The sequence below is a fragment of the Mercurialis annua genome, linkage group LG5, assembly GCF_937616625.2.
Source record: "Mercurialis annua linkage group LG5, ddMerAnnu1.2, whole genome shotgun sequence".
NCBI classification, from domain to species: Eukaryota; Viridiplantae; Streptophyta; class Magnoliopsida; order Malpighiales; family Euphorbiaceae; genus Mercurialis; species Mercurialis annua.
In genome coordinates, this window is record NC_065574.1 from 52,593,323 (window position 1) to 52,618,533 (window position 25,211).

The 25,211-nt window shown below is 34.3% G+C and overlaps 1 protein-coding gene across 4 annotated transcripts; it reads right to left on the reverse strand.

Annotated features, from left to right (window-relative positions):
- Positions 1-2,290: 2,290 nt before the first annotated feature.
- Positions 2,291-12,961, reverse strand: LOC126680899 (putative hydrolase C777.06c). Of its 4 annotated transcripts, none has more exons than XM_050376168.2 (11): positions 12,565-12,961; positions 12,335-12,476; positions 12,096-12,223; positions 10,923-11,070; positions 10,701-10,806; positions 10,434-10,492; positions 9,950-9,985; positions 9,770-9,879; positions 9,567-9,628; positions 9,425-9,462; positions 9,068-9,291 (listed from the first exon to the last, which is right to left on the reverse strand). In XM_050376168.2, exons 1-9 carry the CDS (start codon positions 12,777-12,779, stop codon positions 9,571-9,573), a joined length of 1,002 nt encoding a protein of 333 aa, XP_050232125.1. In that variant the 5' UTR covers positions 12,780-12,961; the 3' UTR covers positions 9,068-9,291; positions 9,425-9,462; positions 9,567-9,570. The 4 variants fall into 4 exon arrangements, with proteins under 4 accessions (XP_050232128.1, XP_050232125.1, XP_050232126.1 ...); XM_050376169.2 differs by having other exon boundaries at positions 9,068-9,344; XM_050376171.2 differs by lacking the exons at positions 9,068-9,291; positions 9,425-9,462 and adding an exon at positions 2,291-2,506.
- Positions 12,962-25,211: the final 12,250 nt, after the last annotated feature.

Here is a 25,211-nt window from a genome sequence, read left to right on the forward strand (position 1 = left end):
AAAAATTCTCAAGATTTCAGAAAAATGTAAAATATAGGCGCCTTTCGGTTAATTTTAATTGAAAAAGAAAACGATGATAAAAAAAGAAATTGCTTACTTTTGAGACCATTAAAGTATAGAATTTAGTCAAACCCATGGTATGGGGGTAGAAGAAGAGAACAGATGATAACCTAACATATTCTAGAGATTATAAATTTGTACCAAACCAAGTATTGGTTTAATCATATGGATAAAATACAAATTTGACAATACTATAATTGAGTAGGAATAGAGATGAAGAAATTCAATTTTATTTGGCTAAAATATTCAATTCGAACATTTAAAATAAATTTTGTTAGAAGGTTCCAATGTAAATTCTGGTATAGTCCTTTAAAATTTTTGTATTCGTACGTTATCTCCAAGGTAGCCCCATAGTCTGATATGCAAGACCAAGACTTACACATTCCATTTTGACACGCAATTGAGCTTTGTTTATATCAGAAAAATCCCAAGTCAGGCGCTTACGCACTTTAAAAAATAAAATAATTTTTTTTTTCAGAAATAATATATCATTGATGATGAAATCGACTATAAAAAATTTCAAATCGACCATTAACAAGTTTCAAATCGACTATTAACAAGTTTCAAATCAACTACTAAGAGTCTCAAATCTAACCACGACATCGGACTAGATAAATACAACAAAGTGGACTTTTCTGCTACCTAAAGAGTCGCCCACATTGACCCTAAAAGAACTAACTCTATGCTAGATCTAGATATAATTGGTATAAAAATTTACAGATCTAAAAAAATTACAATAAATTCTTTAAATTTATAACAAATCTAAGGACATAATTCTTGTTGTAAAATTTCAAATCAGTAAACTGATCTTAAAACTAAAACTAAACAATGTCTACCATAAGCTTCATCAATGGAGAAGAGTAACACCCACCAAAGGTACAAAAGTCAGAAAGAAAAAAAAAGAAAAATCTGATAACAAATAATAAAAATCTTTTATTTCATATAAGGTAGAAGATTTAAGGGATGGGAAGGTGATTTTGACTACAAGGGCAAAAATCACCTTCTTGCGACATGGTTACAAGTAGAAAGTAGAAAGAGAGTCTCGTTTGTTGCTGCTACTTGACCATGTCCTCTTTGAAAATACAAATATAAATAGATTAACAGACATGTAATTGAACAATCAATGCTAAATTGTCAAGGAAAGGGATTCTGAAAGATAAAAAATATACAAACAACATCTTAAAAAGACTTCGCAATATCCAAAGATATGTCCAAAAAGTCCCCATCTCATTAGGTTGGCCCGGCATGAAACCAAGAAATTCCGGAAGTTAAAAAGGAAACTTCGAGTTCATATTGGTCAATAAGTTGAGAATGAAAATTGAACTTTATGAGATCTAATCTCCTGTCGTTCGTCAATTACTTGGTGGTAGAACGGTTGGATGTTAAGTGATTGACCGTAGGCTCAAATCCTACCCAGGAAGATTGTATTCATTCCATTCTCACTTTCAACTTTTTCATATATATATATCGCTGACTTAAGAACAATTTGAGAAAATTGTGTAGAGTCGCTTTGCATTTTTTTTAAAGCGATGTTTTGCAATGAAATTCTTTTTTTTTTTTTTGTAGAAATGGGTTTAGATGTTATCTTTGATGTTCCTTCCAGTGCTGGCTAGGATGTAAGATTATGTAATGCCAGTAATATTTCTGACGACTTGAAAAGAGATGCCATCCAATTTTGAATAGTCGAAGAACTAGACTGAGTACTTGAAGAAGAACTATGTTGTAATATATTTTCATTGTCTCCTTCTACGACCATATCAATTCAAGAATTGATTGGTTTTGATTTGGTATCTGTAGAGAGTAATTGTAACAGATTTTTGGTCCATGCTCTTTTTAGGAGGCATTTGGGCCTGATATGAAATCAGAATTTTGGCAAATACAAAATGACTCGAAGCATCGTTACAAAACCACATTTACGATCCCATTTAAACAATTTGAATGGAATGTCAAGCCATTTGTAATAAAAAAAATGCGCCATCTGAGTTTTAAAGGATCATGAATGACATTTTTAATCCAGTTTTCAAATTTTGTATTGTTTACATTAATGATATTCTAATATTCTCAAATTCAATAGAACAACATTTCAAACATCTAGAGATATTTTTTTATGTTACAAAGAAAAATGATTTATTGGTCTCTAAGACCAAAAATCACTTTTCTAAACACTTGTTAGATTATTGGATCCTTATATTTTTCAAGGAACTGTTAACCCAATTGACAATCATGACAATTTGCATATAAATTTCCAAATTAGATACTAGATAAAACACATTACAAAAGTTATTAGGAAGTCTGAATTTTGTTCTAGATTTTTGATCATATATTAATCGTCTTGCTAAGTAATTGCATGATAGGTTAAAAAAAAAAATCTGGCGCCATGGTCAAAACCAACACATTAGGATAGTATAAGTATCATGCATTCCATGCTTGCATATTGCTGATCCAGCTGCACTTAAAATTGTTGAAATTGATGCATTAGATTTAGGTTATGAAGGAATTTCAAAACACTTATTATTTCCATTGCCAAATGCATTCAGAATTGCAAAGCGTACTAATAAAAAAAATTATTACGAATTAATTGTAAATCTAAAAAACGTTTTACAAAAGAAAATCCAAAATATAACTTCTAAACAAATGTTTGCTCGTTGACAAATTATTTTGAGTATTTTTTATTATGATATAGAATATATCAAAGAAGATATAAATTTCATCCCTCACATTCTAACTAGAGAGTTCTTACAAAACAGGTCCTAACGCCTCCCATAAAGAGCAATGACAATAAACCCTTTCAAATACCTTCTACATACACCACATCAAAACCAATCAGATCTTGAATTGATATGGTCATAGAAAGAGACAATGAAAGTAAATTACAACAAAATTGTTCTTCAAGTATTCAGCCTAGTTCTTCGGCTATCCAAAATTTGATGACATCTCTTTTCAAATCGCCATAAATATTACTAGCATTACAAAATCTTACATCTTAGCCAGCACCGACAGAAACATCAGGTATAACATCTGAACCTATTTCTAATAAAGAGAAGGTAATTTCATTTCAAAACAACGCTTCTCAAAATATTTACAAATCGACTCAACACAATCTTATCAGATTGTTTTAAGTCAGCAAGACGCAAATCAGTTTCTCAATATTTTTTTTAGAAGTCTTCAAAACGTATTAACCAAGGATGAAATTTTCCATAAAACTCCCTTATGGAAGTACAAAACGTTTTTTTAAAGGTATGATATTTTAAACCATGGAATTTACAAACTCCAATCCTACTATCAAGCAATTTTGGAAGTGACAAAGTCAGCCGCTTTTAAAAAATTGGCATAATTTCTTAAAAAGCTCCGACCTTTTATCCCCTTTTCGATCCTATCCTAACATTGAAAACTTTGTCAATTTTACCCTATTTTGCATTTTATCGTTTCAATTGAACCCAATTTTTTAATTTTTGTCAATCTTTTTACTTAAATGATGAAATCATTCAATTAAGAGTTAATTACATATAAAATCACCACCTTTACACGAAATTGCAAAAATAACACGACCTTTAAAACATGGAAATTCAGGGCACCACCTTTCGTTTTTTTTTTTTCAAAAATAACACGGACACATTTTTATTGGCATTTTTGCTGACGTGGCGTGACACGTGGCACTTTCAGCAAAATTTTATCAAAAAACGTGCCCACGTTGTTTTTGAAAAAAAATGAAAGGTCATGCCCTGAATTGACACGTTTTAAAGGTCGTGTTATTTTTGAAAATTCGTGTAAAGGTGGTGATTTTATATGTAATTAACCCTTCAATTAACCATGTTTAAAGATAAAAGTAATTCATTTTCATTTAAAAAAGTACAACTAAGTCCTTTATTTTTAAAAACTAACTAAAATCCATAATCAAATTAAAACTAATTTAAATTCTTAATTAATTTAACTAAAACTAAATAAATTTTAAACATGTACAATTAATATATGCTATACATGGAGAATGTTTTTGAAAATTTTTCAAAATGAAAAAGACGTCAATTTAATATTTCAGGGTACAATTGAACAATAAAATGCGAAATAGAGTAAAATTGACAAGTTTTTAACGTCAGGGTAGGATCGAAAAGGTGTTATAAGACCCTGTATTTTCAACCTGCAAATATAAAAAATCTCGTCTCCAAGTCAATGAAGTCGGAATTTAGCAAATCTGAAATCTTTCTTAGTTTTTTTTTTCAAACTACCCAAACACGTTACGAATTTTACAATTATTAGAACTACTAGTAGACCTGATTGAATTCATTTTTTGTTCAAATTTTATAGGGAAACCACTCTTGGCTAATCTATTTTGATGAGAAAAATCCAATTACAATTGTTCCAAACTAGTTTTTGCAATGATGAGATTATTTTTGGGTCATTCTGGAAATTCTCATTTCCCAAGCCCATAATGCACATAACTATTTTTACACTATATATAACCCAACAAACCAAGAAAAAAAACTTTTTAGCCTTTTTCAATTCTGTTCAAAAAAAATTCTACTTTGGATTTTGGCTTGGTACTTCGACTACAACATAGAGCCCAATGGTCTTACCATTTTGACTCGAAGATTCAAAGCCAAATGGTGGGTCAAGTACAAGTCTATTAACAAATGTTCCACATATGCGGTTCATAACTGGTTAATCAAGATATCACATTTCCAGCCCATTACAAATCCAGCAACTTCTATATTTTTGGCCCAAAAGTCTCATGCCTATACTTTCCTTACCCAAGCCAAAAATGAAGAAGAATACTTTACAATCATATAACTACTATTTGAGACTAGGCCTAGATCGTCTGCATTTGCACAATCAGACTCAAAATCCGAACCTATCATAAATTTAGTGACACAACAAGGATGATTGTTTTGTTATTTTTTTCTCCTGTTTCCAAAAGAAAATATGCTCTACTATTTATATGTATATTTTATTGTTATTATAAACAAAGTACAAAACAATATAACACAAAAGACAAGAAAGGACAACACCCACATGGAGCACCAGACGATCCATATGGAATGCAGCCTTCTCATTTACAAACAAAATTGAAGCACATGGCATCGACCCCATCAGCCAGCCACCTACACTCAGTTATTCAGTATACTACAAAAAAGGTTTTAACTACCACTCAAGATAAGAAGGTCTCTGCTAGCTACCATAGCTTACAAACTTCCATATTGATGCATATGGCTCTGGACCACATGTTTTCAATAATGGAGGAACATCTTACAAGATCCAATGCCACAAAACTCTATAAAAAAAATGAGGAAAGCCTTAGTTGTGACACACCTTCGAGAGAGAGAGAGAGAGAGAGAGAGAGAGAGAAACAAAGAGAATTGCGAATAGGCTTTTGGATTGTTTAGTTTTCATTCCTTTGGAGTTACATATTCAAAAGATCTAGACCAATTTTTAATCTAAACCCTCTGAAATTATATCTCGTTTTTTTTTTACAATGTTTACTTAATATTTGTACTTTACAATTGATAAGAAGTAGTTTGTTTTACAATCTGATTTTACGGAAAACTGTAAGAACACATTTACAAATCTTCAATATGAGTAAGCTTTATACTCCAGTTTTACAATTCATGCTTTTGTTTTAAATAATGTTAGTGTTATGTTAAAGGATTAAGGGAATCGTAGTAGATTGTATAATCTATATAACCCTATTTATAACGAAAGGTAATGCTAATTGTCTTTCTCTAATTGCATTTTCCGGTGAACGCGGTTGGTTTACTTAAAAAGGAAAATTATAAGGCAACTGAGTATTTAAGGAATCAATCTTTCTAGAGGTACTTGCTCTACTCCGAATTCGTAACCTCTTCAACAACCTTTCCTTTCACCCACACGACCGAAAAAATTTGGCCTCTGATTAAAGGAGTGAAAGAACCACAAAGCACGAGTGAACACGGTGATTGTCATTAAAAGTTTGATACATGCTTTTAGGTTGCAATAGATACAATACTTTATATGATAAAAAAAGGAGATTGTTTGCCCTGGGCTACTTTCTATGAATGTGAGTGGCGAGATGATATTCTTATTCTTTGAGTCCACAAAAGACTAAAACATGTGATATTGACACATAAAGAGGGCTCTGGATGTTGAACCACATTCACTTCTAGGGAGTGAGGGCTCTAAAATTGTTTAAAACAAAAGCATGGATTTTAAAATTAAATCATAAAGCTTACTCATATTCAAGATTTATAAATGTACTTTTACAGTTTTCTATAAAAATCAGATTGTAAATCAAGTTACTTCTTATCAATTGTAAAGTACAAATATTAAGTAAGTAATTGTAAAAAACGAGATACAATTTCAGAGGGTTTGGATTAAGAATTAGTTTAGATATTTTGAATATGTAATTCCAAATGAATGAATATTAAACAATCCAAAAGGCCATTCACAATTCTCTTTGTTTATATTTCTCTCGAAGGTATGTCTCAATTAAGGTTTTCCTCACTTTTTAATAGAGTTTCGTGACCTTAGATCGTATAAGATGTTCCTCTATTATTTAAAGCATGTGGTCGAGAGCCATGTGCTTCAATTTGAAAGTTTATAATGTATGGTAGCTGGCAAGGAGCCTCTTGTCTTGAGTGTTAGTTGTCTAAAACCTTTCTTGTAGTGGACTGAATAATTGAGTGTGGGTAACTGGCTGATGGGGCTGTTGCCATGTGCTTGAATTATGTTTATAAATGAGAAGGTTGTATTTCATGTGGATCGTCTGCTGCTCTATGTGGGTGTTGTCCCTTCTTGTCTTTTGTGTTTTGTCATCTTTTTTTTTATAATAACAATAACAATAATAACAAAATATACATACAAATGGTAGAGCCTATTTCCTTTTGGAAACATGAGAAAATATTAAAGCAATCATATCGTCACCTAAATTTATAATAGGTTCGAAGTCAGCGTCTTATTGTGCAAATATAGACGAACTGGGCCTAGTACCAAGTAGTTGATGCATGATTGTAAAGTATTCTTCTTTACTTTTGTTTTGGGCTAGGAGATTCTAGGCAAGAGACTTTTGGAAAAACAAATGTGGAGGTTGCTGAATTTGTAATGCTCTAGACATGTGCTCTCTTGACTAACTGGTTATAAACCACATATATGGAACATTTGTTGATGGTCTTATACTTGTCCCACCATTTGACTTTGAATTTTCGAATCAAAATGGCAAGACCATTGGGTTTTATGTTGTAGTTGTAGTAGTAAGCCAGAACCCAAGGTGTAATTTTTGTTGAACGTAAGTGAAAAAGGCTGAAAAGTCTTTTTTATTGGTCTGTTTGTTTGTAAGTGGTGTAAAAATAGTTATATGCATTTCGGGCTGGGGGAATGAGAATTTCCATAATGGCCAAAAAAATAATCACACCATTGCGAAAACTAATTTGGAACAATTGTAATTGGGTTTCTCATCAAAATAGATTAGCCAAGAATGGCTTCCCCCAAAATTTTGCATAAGAAATGAATTTAACCAGGTCTACTAGTAGTCCTAATAATTATATAATTTGTAATGTGTTAAGTTAGTTTAGAAAGAAATCGGAAAATATCTCGGTTTTGCTAAATCATAACCCTATTGACTTGGAGACAAGATTCTTTTTATTTTGCAGGTTGAAAATGCAAGGTCTTGGCAAATCTTGTCTGCAAAATAAAATATTTGAAAGCGGCTGACTTTGTCACTTTCAAAATGGCTTGGTAGTAAGACTTAGGTTTTTATAAATCTCATGAAATACCAACTCTTTGGAAAAACATTTTTTACTGCCAGGAGGGGATTTTTATGGAAAAAATTATCCTCTATGATTAGTAAGTTTCAAGATTTGTTTTTAAAAAATATTAAGAAGCTGATTTTGTGTCTTGCTGACTAAAAATAATCTAAAAAGATTGTGATGAGTCGCTTTGTGAATTTTTTGAGAAGCGGTGTTTTGCAATGTAATTCCCTTCTCTTTGTTTGTAGAAATCAGTTCAGATGCTATACCTGATGTTCCTGCCTATGTTGGCTGTGATGTAAGATTTTACAATGCAGTAATATTTCTGGCGATTTGGATAGCCGAAGAACTAGGTTGACTACTTGAAAAAGAACTTCGTTGCAATTTACTTTCATTGTCTCCTTCTACGACCATATCAATCAAAGATTTGATTGATTTTGATGTGGTGTCTGTAGAGGGTAATTGTAATGGGTTTTTTTTTTGTCCTTACTCTTTTTAGGAGGCATCAGGACTTGTTTTGTAATCCTACCTATTGGGTTAAGCTGACCAACTATTTATAAGTGAGCATGTTAAAGTATTGGTTTACCAAACTTTTGTTTGATGAGGTCTCCGACCTTAATGCTGAGAAGGGTTGTGAGGCCTACTAGAAATTTTTCTTTCCAGAAAAGCTGATTGAAATCTTCCTTAAGGATAACTTTAGTTAGGAGGGTGTTTTTGGAATATTGGAAATCACTCAGCTTCCTACATCTAAGATTGGATAGGAGTTATGTGGATCTCCAATAAAATGTAAAAATATCATAATGATCAAGGTGGACACTGCATCTTGAAAAAGATTTCCCTATTCATTTAGGATAGGGGTTCCTTTCTCAGTAACTCGTATGTCATTAAGAATGTCTAGATGTTGCTCCTGGATTAGATAGTTGTCCTGAGAATCCTGCTATGAGAAGTTCAAGAATGGCTTTGTCTTGAACATTTGTTTGGGTTTTGTAAGCATTGGCCGCCATAGTCATATGTTAGAGAAGACTAAGGATTTGTATGCAGGAAGGCCACCTATATTCCATTCATAAACAAAACTTGAATTGAGCCTTGATTGACTAAGGGTCATGTCAGGAGGGCCCATGTCTGGGTTGGCTGAGGGTTTTGCTTTTCTCATGTAATTTAGAAAATCCATGTCTGAATTTTGTATAAGACATGGATGGTTCTAAAGGCACGGTTAGATTGGGTAGTATCTAGTACTATCTGATTTGTTTTTGACGAGGATATATATATGTGTGTGTGGAGGAAAAGGGTAAATATTTGCACACAATATTTTTTATAAAATGGGGGTAAATATTAAGTAAAGGTTGTAATTTGTGCAAGCACAAGTTTCATATGATTCCCCCTTCTATATGCTTTCTGTTTCCATTTCAAAAAAAAAAAAGTTTCGGCTGTCGCATAGTTAGCTGCTAAAGCTATAAATAATTTCAGCTTCGTTTACTTCTCCTGTTATAGCGCGACAACTGATAGCTCCTATCTCAACCTGCATATAGGAGTGGCAAAACCAGTTCACATTTCATATTTGCCTCGATGCTACTGGCAACGCAACAGAAAACATTTTAGTGATTGGAGAAGTGGAATGGTACAATCATAGAGTTACTTATATGTATTCTCACCTCAGATTTGAAGGGTGGCAGAAATGCATTCCTAACATCTGTAACTTATGATATGATTTAATAAACGTTCTTATTTATTGACAACGGAATGTTCTATTTGATGAGTAAAAAATGCATACTCTTATCACAAAACTATACTTACCTTATCATAAATCTATAGGAACTCTCATTCCATCATGCGCAAGCTGCACTGGTATTCCTTCCCTGCAACGCAAACAATTAGCATAAGATTCTTTATCGAACTGATGTTTGGTTCAACTTCTAGAAGGATGTCAATTATGACTCGGACTGCAATTTCAATATTTCATCAACAAGCCATGATTGTCAAATTAAGTACTGACGTACCTATTGGACCATTCTCTTAGGAAATCATTGTCCTTGTGATGATCAAACTCATGTGTCATTCCAATTAAAAGGGCTCTCTTAGGACATAATCTCTTCACAGCTTCAAGGGTCTGCATTAGTAGAAACGTCAGTAACAGTATATTCCCAAAAAAAATACGCGATAGGGGTCTACAAACGAACCTGAGGAAAGCAGAAGTGAGTATTATGGGAACCGGTCTGCAGAGAGGAGGCAAGGAGGACATCATCAACTACTAACTCATAGAAATTATCAAAAGACTAAAGCATAAAACAGAAACAAGTCTCGAAAGCCTAGCTACGTGTATCATTGACAAAAGGAGGAAATAGGGAATGAGATTTCCATAAGTAGAAAAAAGTAGCATAAATGAATGGTACAAACTAGTTGAGCCACCTCATTTATTGGACATCTAGCAACAATTCTTCTTCATTTACATATTCATAGCTAGTGGCTAATTTATGGAAACGCACGCATCTATGCAGACACTCATTTTCAGGCATATTGCATAACTTGCTTCCAATGCTAGCATGCATAGATATGGATGAGCAAGCATGTAAGTTCATTGGATCTCAATCATTGCACTTCTTGGTAATTATAAAACTATTAAGAGGTGTGCAAACATGCATAAAACATGTTTTGGTGACTAACCTTGTACAAAGTGTCCAAGATGAGAAGATCCAGTTGCCCAGCACCAGCTTTTGAAATTACTGAAACAATCAAGAATTTTCTAAATGAACTTAAATAAAGATAGATATAAATCTAGCTGAAAATAGTCTGTTTAACACATCCACAAACAATAGTTATTTGTCCATTTAAGAAGGTGAACCAAATAATGTTCAACTCTCAGGTACTAAGAGCCTCATAATGTGCATCAATTATTAATATAACAAGAAAGATGATTTACATAGAACTCACCATACTCTGTACTTTCAGGGAAGCGTGAAACATCAGATATGTAAGCTACTCTACTTTTTTCACCAAAAAGAAAACCCAAGGAAATATAATCTTCCCCATGCATCACCTGTATTAGTGAATAGACTTAAAATAACAAAGGACTGTGGAAGTAAAATGTGCTTATATGAATGTGTCTGCATTTATCATATGATATATATTTAAGAAAGATTTAGAGCACGTAACTGGCAAAGGCACAAATTTTAATCCTGAAGCAACAAATGGTCTCTTGCAGTCTTCCTCTATTATCTTCCAGTCTATCTGTGATACCCGTCTTATTTCTTGACCTTCCTTCAACTTTTTCTTTATTAGGTATGGAAATTTCACGGCAATACTGTTTTAAAGACAAAACATAATCCAATATCAAAACTCTTATTAAGTGAAACTGCTGTAAGCTCACCAAAAAGTTAAAATAAAAGTCTACATAAGGTATCACTTTGCTTTTCCACAAAACCTAATAATTATCACGAAAGTAGCCGAGTCTGGCAGTATCTTTACACTGCAGGTGTAGTGTTAGTATTCAGATTGTGTTTAACAGTAGTTTTATGCATAATTGCAGTGAATGAGGCATCATTAAAATGAATACTTTAAAGTTGATGATTGAGGATGACATATTCATGTAAAAGATAAAGTGACTAATAATGAAGCAAAGAGATGTCTCATCAAGCTAACAGAAACAATAAGCCACAATTCTTGGCATATACATTTTTCTACAAATACCAAAAACAGGATTTTTATCCTCCTTGCAAATTTCTTTGAGTTTTGCTATGTCGCAGCAACAATTAATAAATCCTAGGTGGACACTCAAAGAAAAAGAAAACAATAACTACAACTCCTTCAGCACTTCCTAACCAGTAACAAGAGCATATCTTCAATTGCATCATATTGATTTAAAACAAACTCCAACTAATGATACAAATTTTTATTCAGCGGAAAAAATCCAAATTCTTTGATTCTTCATAGTTCAAATAAGTTAAAAAAAATTGAAGCTTGTAGGACATATATCAATTCCCTTGACATTCTTTTGAGAATCATCCTAATGCTTATCTTAAACAATCGACCAATAAATTATCAAAAATTATATACACTTAAATCTTTGTCTTGGATCATTTATCATCACTAACAAAAAACGGAAATCTTTACAAAGAAAACATAACTATAATTAGAGTAACCACATTTTGTATATATTTGGTACTCTAATTGCTAATAAACTCAAAAAACCTTGCTATATACCGAAAAAAAACCACAGGCATAATAAAGCATCACATTTCTGTGACTGTCTTACGCTTACACTGTAACATTACAAAAACATATAAAGTTTATAGTGCATTAGCTGGATAAGCAGGAAAGGAAAAGTACCTATCCATGGCAGCCTGACTTAAGTAAATAGAAGTCGGATCAATATCATTAGTAGGACTAAACGGTTGAACAGCACGCACATCATCAAGACCAAGAACTGCATCAGCATGTTCATGTGTTAAAATAATCTGCAATTTTTAATCGAAAAACAATAAATCAGTACATAAATGCATCATAATCCATCAACGACAACCGGCTATTCCAAATTCTACGAATTAACTACCGAAAAACGAACTTACGGAATCAACTTGAGGAATCTTGTGGAAAGTAAACCATCTAAGAACTTGCTCTCTGAATGTCTTTCCAACATCAATCAATATATAGCTGTGTTTAGAATCATTACTCTCGCTATGAAAATCTATGAGCAGAGATGTATTGCACCTATAATTATAATCAAATTTCAAATAATCAATTAATTGAAATGCAGTTGAAACTAAATTAAAATAAATCAATAGAGATCTTATTGAACCTGTAGTTAGGGTTTTGCTCCGGTGGAATGGAGAGGGACTGGAAGCAAACGTGACAATGCGGATCGGACGGCTGGATCAAGCACATTGCGTTGGGAACGGCGCTGGAGCATCCGGTGCCGAGAAAAATGACGGCGGATCTGTCATCGGATTCGTGATGATTGGCCATGATGTTGCCGTTCTCAACGACGTCGTTTAGGAGAGTATGAGAGCCCATGGAGAGTCAGAGAGAGGGGAAACGTGAGAGAAACAGGAATATTCGAGTTTACGATGGTACGGACATTGTTTTACATGGAAAACCCGCGAAAATTAACGGTTTTTTAGCGGCTGGTGACGGAGACGGACGTTCTGATTGATTGTTCCGTCCCTGCACGTGGCGGTTTGTTAATCGATGGTACTTTTGATTCTCATTGAAAATAAAAATTGATCACTACAGTATTAAAGTTAATAAAATAGTGATCAATTTTTATTAACTTTAATTAAAAGCAATTTTTATTAACTTTAATTAAAAGCAATTTTTATTAAAAGTTAATAAACAGATTGATTGTTCTGTCCCAATAGAGTTGTACACTTTGCCTTTATCACACAGTTTAATAAAAGCAATTATTATGTATAGGTTATATAAAATTTTATTTACTTTTCTTATAATACCCCTATTTAATATAGAGTCCACATGCAATTTATTTCACTTTATTCATTAGTGGATTTTGAATAAGGGTAATATAAAAAAATTAAATGTAAAATTTAGTTACTTTTTGAAAGTGGACAAGAGTTTTGGGACAAAAAATTGAGTTTTTTAGACAAAAACCCTTAAAACATATAAATATTCTCAAGAGCACCTATTGACTAAAACTACTTGATTTTTACGGATTGACCAAAATTAATTGCAAAAAATACGATTTATGCATTTACCCAGAAATGTCTATGGCTGTCGCGCGCTAGAAATCATTGAAAGACCATTGAAGCCAGCGCCTTTAGATTTGCAGAAACTTTTTGTTACTGATGCTGAATTAAAAGGTACATACCACCGAACACTTTCATTTGATTATTTTAATTCTGATAATTCATGATTATAGAATTAAAAGAGTCGCGAATTTGTGATTTAGGGATTAGGTTGATTTACTAATTTGTTGTTGCAGTGGAGGAATTAAATACTAAGAATGTTTTTATAAAGCATGTTGAGACAATTAGACATTTCCGCCGATTAGAAACTCAGACGCCATTAGAAACTCAGATTACTTACTAATTCCCGACGACTGCGCTGCCACAGCTGCTGAGATTGGGTGGTGATGATTATGGGTTTGGTGTTGTTGATGTCACTGATGTATATTGGTATTATTTTTAATTTTGTAGTTTTTGAATTTTAACTGATTTGTTTCTCTTGGTTGTTTTTTATTGTTCAATTTGATAGTTTGTTGGGTAGTTTGCAATTTATTTTGTTTTCTTAGCTTTCAATACAATCATGAAAATGTAAGAAGAGTTCAATTTAAAGAATATAAAAAATTCTCTCCCGGTTTTCACGTGGAGTTTTCTCTCTACCCTATTTTTTTAGGGTTAGGGTTTTTTTCTTCTATCTGAAGGTTTTTCCATCGGTTTCTCGATCCGATTACGCCTATCTGCTGTGCGTCTCCTTTCGTTTCTGGTTTTTGGTACTGCTGGTCTGTTTGTGTGTGGTGGGATGGAAGAAGGTTTGATTGCAGCTTGTTCTCAGCTGCGTTTAACGGAAGATGAGCAAGCAACAATTACGCTAGAGGATGTTGTCGATGATCTTGCTGATGAGAAGGCTGAGCTGAGCCTTGTAGGGAAACTATTAACGCAGAAACCATATAATCTGACTCATATGAAGAACGCGTTGATGAGTGCCTGGAGATTGGCGAGAGGTTTTATTCTTCGGGATATTGGCGAAGACTTGTTCGTTTGCGAATTTTTTTCAAAGACTGATAAGAACAGAATTTTACGTGAAGCTCCGTGGAATTTTGACAAGCAACTAATCCTTTTTGAACCTCTGTCAGGGAATATGCAACCTAATAATGTGATTTTAACACATTGCCCGGCATGGGTAAGGATATATAACTTACCGATGAATTGTAGAGGTAAGGCTGCCGTTACTAAGATAGGGTCGAAGATAGGAAGAATATTGGAGGTTGATGGTGAGAGTGGGGAATGTAACCGATATGGTAGAGTACGTGTTAATCTGGACGTTTCTAAACCAATTACTAGAGGAACTAAAATCATTAACCCTCTTGGTGAGCAATGTTGGATCCCGTTCAAATACGAACGCATCCAGAATTTCTGTTACTGGTGTGGTATGCTAGACCATCTTGTGGCTGATTGCGAGGTGAAACCTGAAGAGATAGAAGTGTCTGACTGGCCATATGGCCCCGTTTTACGAGCTACTCCCCGTAAACGTAGCTTGATGGGTAGCAAGAATTCTACAAATCTACGACACAGAGATATGGAGGGGCAGTCTACATCTGATTCGCCATCTAATATGCATGGTAATTCATCAGGTGCTAGACGTGCTCTTAACCTTAGTCAGCAAGGTGAAGATGTAGTTGAGGCGAATGATGGTGTTGGGTCACATTTAGAGGAACATGCTGGTACGCGGATTAACAATTTGGTATCTGGCCAGATGGGGCAGGTGAACCAAGTTGAGAATGGGGATGGATTGGTCGAGGTTTCCATTCAGCAGGCTAACAATGAAGAGGCTAACAGCTTAAATATTGAAACTGCTGGCACTACGTTTAACCGACCTCAGCTGAAACAAGCTGGAAAGGAAGGGTCCTGGACCCGTAGCAAAGGGGTTAGATATGGGATTACTCTAGAAACAGGAGGCACTAGCAAGAAGGGCACATCAAAGAGAGTTCGCAGTTTGGCACATGGTGAGGATGCAAATAACCTTTTCTCAAAGAAAGCTAGAGATGGGTTTTTGGATCGGTTCGAAAATATTGAGATATCGGCGGAGACTGACGTTCAGTCTCGCCGGACGCAATGAAAATCATGAGTTGGAACCTCCAAGGATTGGGGAATCCTTGGACGGTTAGAGCTCTTAAATTATTTGTGAAGAATAATTCCCCCGACATTTTATTTTTAATTGAGACTAAGTTAGTTCAAAGCGAGTTTAGTAGTATTAGTAGTAGTTTTGATGCCTTTTATAATTTTATTGTTGATGCTGATGGTAGGAGAGGAGGATTAGCGCTCTTTTGGAGAAAACATGTTGATGTCAGAGTTGTTAATTTCTCTCCAAATTATATTGGTTTTGTTGTGAATGATGTTTCAGGCAATTTCTCTTGGAAGGGAGTTGGTGTTTATGGATGGCCTGAATCCAATAATAAGTCTCGGACCTGTGAGCTTATTAAGCAATGTCGTGAGGTTGCTTCTCAAGCTCAAATTCTCTTCAGAGACTTTAACCTCCATTTATTTCATTCTGAAAAAGATGGCGGGAGAAGCAGCGAACATGGGCATATGGACAAGTTTAAGGAAGCAATTGATGAGTGCGGATTGGAAGACTTGGGTTTCTCCGGGAGCAAATTCACGTGGTCTAATAGAAGAAGGGGTAGTGAGCTTATTCAGATAAGGCTTGATCGTTTTCTGGCTAACCAGAGTTGGCAGGATGGGTATCCGGGGTGGCGAGTGTCTCACCTTTCGCGCTACAAGTCAGATCATTGCCCAATATTGTTGAATACATCCGGGTCTACAAACACCTCGATCGGTGGCAAAATCGCTAGGGTATTTCGCTTTGAGCAAATGTGGATGACACATGATCTTTTTGACGAGGTTGTGTATTCAGCTTGGAATAGTGAGAGCAGGTGGCCGGCTGATTTTATGACAAGGGTGGAGGACTGTGGAGCTAACTTGAAGGCGTGGGCTTGTTCTAATTTTGGCAACATAAATAAGCAAAAAAAGGATAAAATGGCCGAGCTGCTACTGATCCAAAACAGCGATAATCAGAGTGATTTAGAGAGGGAGGCGGCAATTTCAGCGGAGCTTGATGACATTCTTAATAAGGAAGAGATTATGTGGAAGCAACGATCTCGGGCTGACTGGTTACGAGAAGGAGACCGAAATACAAAATTTTTTCATAATAAAGCGTCTAATCGTAAAAAAAACAACCTCATTCAACGGATTCGGGATGACAATGGAGATTGGAAATACGGAGCAGAAATTCACGCTGTGATTGAAGCTTATTATAAGCACCTATTCACTACGTCGGATCCCATTAATCAAGAAAGTGTTATCGATTGCATTGATTCAGCCCTAACTACCGAACAAGTAGACGAACTCCAACAGGCGTATAAAGAAGAGGAAGTTGTAGCAGCACTAAAACAAATGGGATCATTGAAGGCTCCGGGTCCTGACGGAATGCCTGTTCTATTCTACAATTCCTATTGGCACGTAGTTGGTCGTGATGTGATAAATTGTGTTCTTAATTTTCTATCTACTGGAGTTATGCCAGATCGGGCAAACCACACATTTTTAACGTTGATCCCGAAAACTGCAGCCCCGGAGACATTGAAAGATCTTCGCCCGATCAGTTTATGTAATGTTATTTACAAATTAATGGCAAAGGTCATCGCTAACAGACTTAAAAGGGTTCTCGCAGATGTTATTGATGAGTCACAAAGTGCGTTCGTTCCAGGTAGACTTATTACTGACAATGCTATGATTGCTTTTGAGATTTTTCATTCTATGGCTAAGCGGTCACAGGGCCGATCGGGTTCGGTTGCTCTTAAGTTGGATATGAGCAAAGCCTACGACAGAGTAGAGTGGAGCTTTATTGAACGAGTTATGATGAAAATGGGTTTTCCTTCTCATTTCATTAAACTCGTTATGGCTTGCGTGTCATCAGTCTCTTTTACTTTTCTGATAAACGGTGCGCCGTTTGGCCTCCTTTTTCCTCAGCGGGGTCTCCGTCAAGGCGATCCCCTCTCCCCCTATCTATTCCTTCTGTGCTCGGAGGGCTTTTCGTCGCTCATTAGGAAGGGAGTCCGGAATAAGGTTATTTCAGGAGGTAAGGCCTGCAGAGGTGGTCCTCGCATTAGCCACTTGCTTTTTGCTGACGACAGCGTCCTATTTATCAAAGCGACTATGAGGGAGGGACAGGCTTTGAAAGACATTATTAATACCTACGAGCAAGCTTCTGGTCAGACTGTCAATATCGACAAGTCTGAGATGTTTTTCAGTTCAAAAGTTGCTCAGGACAACATTGTCGCGTTGTCAGATTTGTTGGGGTTCAGAGTGGTGGATCGTTTTAAGCAGTATCTTGGCATGCCTACATTGATTGGCCGCTCTAAGAAGCCTATTTTTGCCTTTCTCAGAGATCGGCTTCATAAGAGAATCCTTGGGTGGAAAGAGAGATTTTTATCGAAAGCGGGGCGAGAAGTTCTCATAAAATCGATTGCTCAATCGATACCGACCTATATTATGAGTTGTTTTGCGCTCCCTATCTCTTTTTGTAATGAAATGAGAGGTATCATATCCAAGTTTTGGTGGAGCGGGACTGACGATCAAAAGAAAATTGCTTGGGTCAGTTGGAACGCTATCTGTAAGCCGAAAAAGGAGGGTGGGCTGGGATTTCGGAATCTCCGGGCTTTCAATCTGGCGATGCTAGCAAAACAAGCCTGGAAACTCATTCAACATCCATATTCCCTTTGTGCTAGGGTGTTAAAAGCCAAGTATTTTCCTAGAAGGGAGTTTCTGGATGCTAAGGCTAGAAGGGGAGCGAGCTTTTTGTGGCAGAGCATTATGGAAGGTAAACGGGTTCTCGACTCAGGTCTTGCATGGAGGATAGGCAATGGCGAGTTCGTTGATGCTACCAAAGATAACTGGATTACTTCGGCTCCTTACATGAAGCCGTTGGGTGCGTCCAACGTTCCAGAGGGTTGCAAAGTTAGCTTCTTCTTGACAAATGACGGGTTTTGGGATGCTGCAAAGCTTAATGAATATTTTTGTTCGGCTGATGTCACTAACATCTTGAAGCTTCCAATCAGCAGGAATTTGCCACCAGATAAGTTGTTCTGGCCACTAAATAAAAATGGTTTTTATTCGGTTAAATCCGGATATTACCAAGCTTGTAAAATTATGGGTAGAAATACTGCTTCTTCTTCCAATAATGCGGACAATGGCTTGTGGAACAAAGTTTGGCGCTGCCCCGTTCAGCCTAAGATTCGCCACTTCTTATGGCGAATCCTTCACGAAGCTCTTCCATGCAACGAAAAGCTTTCACGGAGATTACCCGAGTTATCCAATCTGTGCCCGAGATGCGGAGTCAAGGAGGAATCTCAGCTGCATGCCCTCAAGGACTGCGATGAGGTTAGGGGCCTGTGGTTGTTATCCCCACTTAACATGCGTGTAGACAGTTTTAAATGCAGCAACCTGACAGATTGGCTATCTCAGATTTTCAGCTCCCTCAAGGACGATGAGCTTCAGCTCTTTATTTTGAGCTTATGGACAATCTGGACTGATAGGAATAACATTGTCTTTGGTAATAGACGACATGCTCCTGAGGTGTTATTCAAAGGTGTTACGTGCATGCATGGAAATAAGGCAGGCTCAGACCGTATCTCTAAGGTTCTCAGGTCGGTTTCCACGTTGGAATGGGAACCTCCACCACTGAACTCTATTAAATTGAATACTGACGCTGCTGTTTCGTTAAGGAACCAAGCTTCGGTGGTGAGCGCGGTGTGTAGGAGTTCAAATGGGGATGTTATCAGGTGGGGGGTGAAGCAATTAAGAGGAGTGGTAGATGTGGAAGCTGCTGAAGCACAAGCAGTCCTGTTTGGTATCCAAGTTGCAGCAGAAATCCCTGGTGAATGCTTATACTGCGAGTCAGATGCAGCTTCTGTTATCAACAGAATTCATCAGCCCCACAGCGCTATAGACTCAGTTCAATTGATTATAGACGATTGTAGGGCGTTGGTCGAAGACCGTAATGCACGGTTCAAACACGTTCGAAGACAATGCAACCAAGTTGCACATGCGTTAGCCAAATGGGGTGTCTTTATTGGAAAAGATTGTATCTCTGACGGGAATGTTCCTTTCCCTGTCAACGAACTTGTTTTGATTATCGTTTAATTAATAAAGTTCGATCTTTCCTATCAAAAAAAAAAAGAAGAGTTCAATTTTATAGCAGAGAAACACTATAGGCTGTTACAAAAATTAGAATATAGGAAAGTGTTTGATGAAAGGTCACACTGAACATTTCAAGCACTGCTAATAATAACTTCTCTCGCACTTTCTTTTTTCTTCATTCCATATTTATATCTTCTTGTTAATGATTGCTTAGTAAATTCTAATAATAGCATCAAAAATGAAAAATGTAAATTTTCATATTATTAGAATTCAAATGAATAACACATCATTTATAGTGGAGTGAATTACACTAATGCTTAAATATAGGACACGCATGTGTTACCTACCAAATTAGTGTAATTTCATTGGTTAACTTTTAGAAATCTATTAGAAAATTTTATGGATATTTATTAATTATTTTTGAATTATCTAATAGTTGAAAGTGTAACCTATCGGTAAAAATATTTGGTAGCCATTTAGTAAATTTTTAGTAACCTATTAACAAACGTAAAACAATACTATCAAGATTTAAATTGTTTTATTATCGGTGAATATTAGGAAACCTATTAGTAAAGTTTTTTTGAAAATTTTGGGTATTTCAATAGTACACATATTTTCATAGTATATTGATACAAAAGTGTTATTGTTGGTGAATTTTGGGATACTTATTAGTTTTCACTTGATAACCTGCTAGTAAATTTTATCAAAAAATAGTAAAAATATCCTTACACAATTTGATTTACTATTAGTGAATGTTAAGAAACCTATTACTAAACTTTTTTGAAAATTTTTGTTTGTTTAATATTAAATGTGCAATAATACATAATATATTACTTATTGGTGAAATTTAGTAACCATTAACCAAGATGAGCATGCATTGATAATTAAATTGCAGGACACTAAGCTTACTAATAACATACTAAAGAGTTACTAATGATATACCAATAGATTACTTACACTTTCATAATAAATTTAATAATAGATTTACTATAATTTACTAAATGGTCACCCATTGGTAACCAACTAAATAATCCATCAACAATAAAAATACATTTTATACCCAAATTTGACCAATAAAACTTTTTGTTAATGATTGCTTATTTTTGTGTTATTTATTGCTAATCATTTAGTAACTATTTCGTAGGTTATCATTTATGAATTCATTTTACTTTTTAAAATTTCTTGATTTTTAATAATAATGATAATAATAATAATAATAATAATAATAATAATAATAGTCAACTATCGGTTTACTATCAATATATAAAAAAAGTTCATTGTTAATTTTACAATCAGTTTACTAATATTTAACTATCGGTTTACTAAAAATTTACTAACAATCAACTATCGGTTTACTATTGATATACAAAAAAAAGTCATTACTTAATTTACTAACAGTCTATTATCGGCTTACTAAAAATTTACTAACAGTTTATTATCGGTTTACTTAAAAACTAAATTACTATTTTTTATTTTAAAATTATAAAATATTAAAATGAATTATTACTTAATTTACTATCAGTTTACCAACAGGATTATAAAAATGTACTAAATTAGTTTCAACTTTATTACTTTTATTTTACAATAAAAATAAGTTTACTATCAATTGATTCAATTCACTTAAAAACAAATTTATTAATAGTCTACTAAAAATGTTAAGTTAGTTTACTAACAGTTTACTAACTATCAGTTTGAAAAAAAATCAGTTTACTTTGATTTGAATTTTCTTCCAATTCGAATCTCTATGTTGTAGTATCATTGGAATGAAGAGTTTCATTTAAAAGAAAGACACTTGATTAGTAGGTGGCATCCTAAGAAACAAAACCATATAATATGTCAGCATGTCCACAATTGTAAGCAAAAAATAATAAATATGTAAAATTAACAAGTAACTAGCGCATAAAATGATGTCCTGCACCAAGTATGCTTGATGCATAATAAAACGATACTCAACAAGTAAGAAGCATATACTAAAGTATAGTTTACTACCAGTTAACTAACAATGTACTAAATAGATACTAAATTTATAAAACTAAACAAAAATAACAGTCAATATTCATAGGTTTAGAAAACAATCCTATACAACAAAATAATCCAAACAAACAACTAAAATTGAAAATCCATATACTAGACAATCACAAGTTTTAAATTTTTTTATGCATTTTGCCTTTCTCGCTTCCGTTCGTCTTCTTAACTTCAACCTCTTTGTCACTCTCAATATTTTCAGCCATCTTCATGTTCCTATATTGATACAAAAGAAATGCAATACACTCCCGCTGTTGATTAGTAGAAATAATACTTTCACCAAACTTGTCATCAAGTGGATTCAATCCCTTCACAAGTTTCTCTTTTTTTTGCCATGACAAATGATATTGGCTTGACATCAGGAACTTTATAATGAGAAGCTATCTTCAAAATTTGCTGAAATTTTTTTAAAAAAAAAAAATTAGTAACCCTTTAGTGAACTGTTATAAATTATTTAGTAAATCATTACTATAAGCAACAATAAAAGCACTAGATAAAGTAACATCAGAAATAGATACTTATCTTCAAGTGTTGTACTTCTAGAAAGGAAAATGATAAATAAACACTCTTTTTGATGAACCCAACTATTATTATACAAGCAAATAATCATTTTACACTTTATTTATGTCATAGTTGTTCCAACCAGAGTGGTGCTTTCTATTCTCTAATGCAGTTACCGCTTCATGCCACACCGACTCTTGTTGCTCTTCGAGTTCTGCAGCTCGCGCTATTTCATAAGATATAATCTGCTTATTATCTTTGACTTGAACACATCCTCAAACGATTTGTTAACACAAGCTTCTAATTTTGTTTCTGTCTCACAAGCAGCAAACTCTTCCTCAACTTCAATATCTACGCCTTTCTATTTTTTTTTGAGATAATTAATGATCAACTGCCGGAACTACAGCAGTATTGTATTTATAACCTCATGAACTGTAAGTCTTAATCTATACATACCAAAGGAAAAATCCATCGGAAAAGTATCTTCAAACAATTGATTTGCGGTAGAATCCAGTTCGAGGATCATCATGACAAGGGAAAACCTGGAGGCCAGTAACCATAGCATCCGGTGGGCCAAGAGACCTCTGTTCCATATCCTGAACCTTAGCAGAATCTCCAGCAAATTTCACAACAATCAAACAACAATTTAGAAGAAAGGGTCATTAAAAAAAAGATTAAAAGAGCAACAGAACCAGCCACTACAAGTGAATTCACTGTTACTTATCTTCAACCTTATCCCACTGTACACTCAACAACAAATTATAGGTTACATTGATTGAATTGTTCTTTCAAAATGCCGAAGAAATTATAGATCACACTAATTGATCAACAAAAGAAAAAATTGCAAGAGAACAACAAATAAATTCATCGACACGAAGCAGTAATCTCGACGGAGTTCATCGACGACATTCCCGATGATTATGATGATACCCAAACAATAATTTCCGCCCAATCTCATTGTTGTTGTTGATTAATTGATTTCTTTTAGGCGAATGAGGAGCTGATTTCTCGAAGAAAAAAAATTAGAAAAGAAAAGTCGTAAAATTTAAAGAAGAAAAAGTAAGTGTTGCAATGAAACAAACAGGGCCGTATCAGTGAGATTAATTAGGCCTTTAGTGGTGCTGGGCTTAATTTCCTCCAAAAATTTTCTCAAAGTGGACAACTGTATTGGGACAGAGGGAGTAGTATTTTCTTGAGCAAATTACCCTGAAATCCCGTCGCATGTATTATAATTCGATTTTAATCTCCTTTATTTCGATTCAAAAAAATCTCTTTTATTTAAAAATAAACGATTTGATTCGTTACTTTTGTTTTCGTTAATAATTTGGTCTTTCAATTCATTTTTGGTGTTAGTACACCAAGTCAAAAGACTAAAAAAAGAAAACAATTGGCCCCCTTTTTTATTTTTTTCTACAATTTCGTTCCTCAAATTTAAAATTAATTTACCCAAAATTCTTTGACTTGGTTGACTAACAATAAAAATAAACGGAGGGACTAAATGGTTATTAGAATTAAAAGTGAGGAATTAGTATATTTGATCACATTTTAATCATTTAAGGACAATAATCTCTATTTTCAATCAATTACTCTCTGTTTTTAGGTGATTTAAGCATAAAATTGGGTCTTTTTTTGAATTTACTTATATTGTATATTTTTATTCATAATTGACTGATAAAAAATATATTCATAATTGATTTAAAATAAAAAATAGTTTCTTAATTGATTAAAATAGTTGAGAGTGAGTAATTTAATCCCGAATTATAAATTCAGGCATCAAATTCACCCTTAATTCCTTTAATTATGATGTCTATATATCTTGCTACACAATTAAAGGCTTTGCATAAAGTGTAAGCTAAGCATGCTTCATGATAACAAAGTCTTACTATATATTTTTTTTCGTTTTTTGGTTTACAAGTATAGGTATTGGACTAACTCAAATAATTTTAACGAGTCATATCCAACTCGGTCTGAATTAGTTGAAGTGGTAATTTCAAAATCCGTAAACAAAATATCTTAAAATTCAAGCATATGATATTTATCCAAAAAAAAAAATTAAATATTTTGGAAGGCAAGTCGGCAGGGTCTACACTGAGCCACCTGAGAAGCACATGGCTGATGGCTGGAGTTCTATATAATATCACTGCATTGTCACTTCTATGTTCCTTGTGTATCTAAATTATGGTATTAGGCCTACTCAAAACCCCTGAAACTGATTCGGACACTGAAATGACTGTGAAATTGATTTTAATTCAGAAACACTTTTTAATGATTTTTGTTTTTATGTTTCTTTACTTTTTGTTGATAAATCGCTCGTATCAAGTTGGTTTTAAGTTTAGTATTTGGTTCTCCAAAAAATTAGATACCTTTTATTCAATTCGAAATTCGTATTGTTTGGTCTATAATTTGAACTGCTTGGATTTAAAATATTACTTACTCAAGTATAGATATTTCTTATCAATGTATTGATATTTTTATAACGTCATATTTGATCGATTGGAAATTACTTGTAATTTCCGGCTTAAATATATTTTAAATAATATAAAAAAGACGGAAATATAAAAAAAGAGCACTAGAAAAAAAAAGATCAGCAAGAAATAGTAGAAGGTGAGATATGGGAGCGGCTGCCCGGCCCTCCTATTAGAGTATATAGCTAACTGCTGCTCCAAGACTGATGAAGCAAGCCTCCTCCTCTTGAAAGTGTGCTGCTGCCATGTCATTTCCAGCTATTTTACAGCTGGATTCTAGCTATATTACAGCTGTATTACAGCTGGTTACAGCTCATGTAGAGCTCATATGATGTGTATAAATAGAGTTCAATATCTTAGTCTTAGACTTTGATTTGTAATTTTACAATCCAATTTAATATAGTCTTGGTTATTTGATTCTCAAATTCTGTTATGGTATCAGAGCGGGTCCGAGCCCGGGAGATGGCGTTGCCACCGGTGTTGCCGCCGCGTTTCAGATTAAGTGTTACTTCTCCGGTTAACTGAACTGGATGTCCAGTCCCAGCAGTTCCGTGATTTCAGATTTATCGATTTCAGCTTCTTCTCCG

What these genes read in the sequence shown, in the direction of transcription:
- LOC126680899 (XM_050376171.2), bottom strand. Translation starts at nt 12,779, where the DNA reads ATGGGCTCTCATACTCTCCTAAACGACGTCGTTGAGAACGGCAACATC. An exon ending in TCTTGGACACTTTGTACAAG is followed by an intron (nt 9,986 to 10,433) that starts GTTAGTCACCAA and finishes TCCTCTCTGCAG; the next exon opens with ACCGGTTCCCATAATACTCA. An exon ending in CTCACTTCTGCTTTCCTCAG is followed by an intron (nt 9,880 to 9,949) that starts GTTCGTTTGTAG and finishes CTACTAATGCAG; the next exon opens with ACCCTTGAAGCTGTGAAGAG.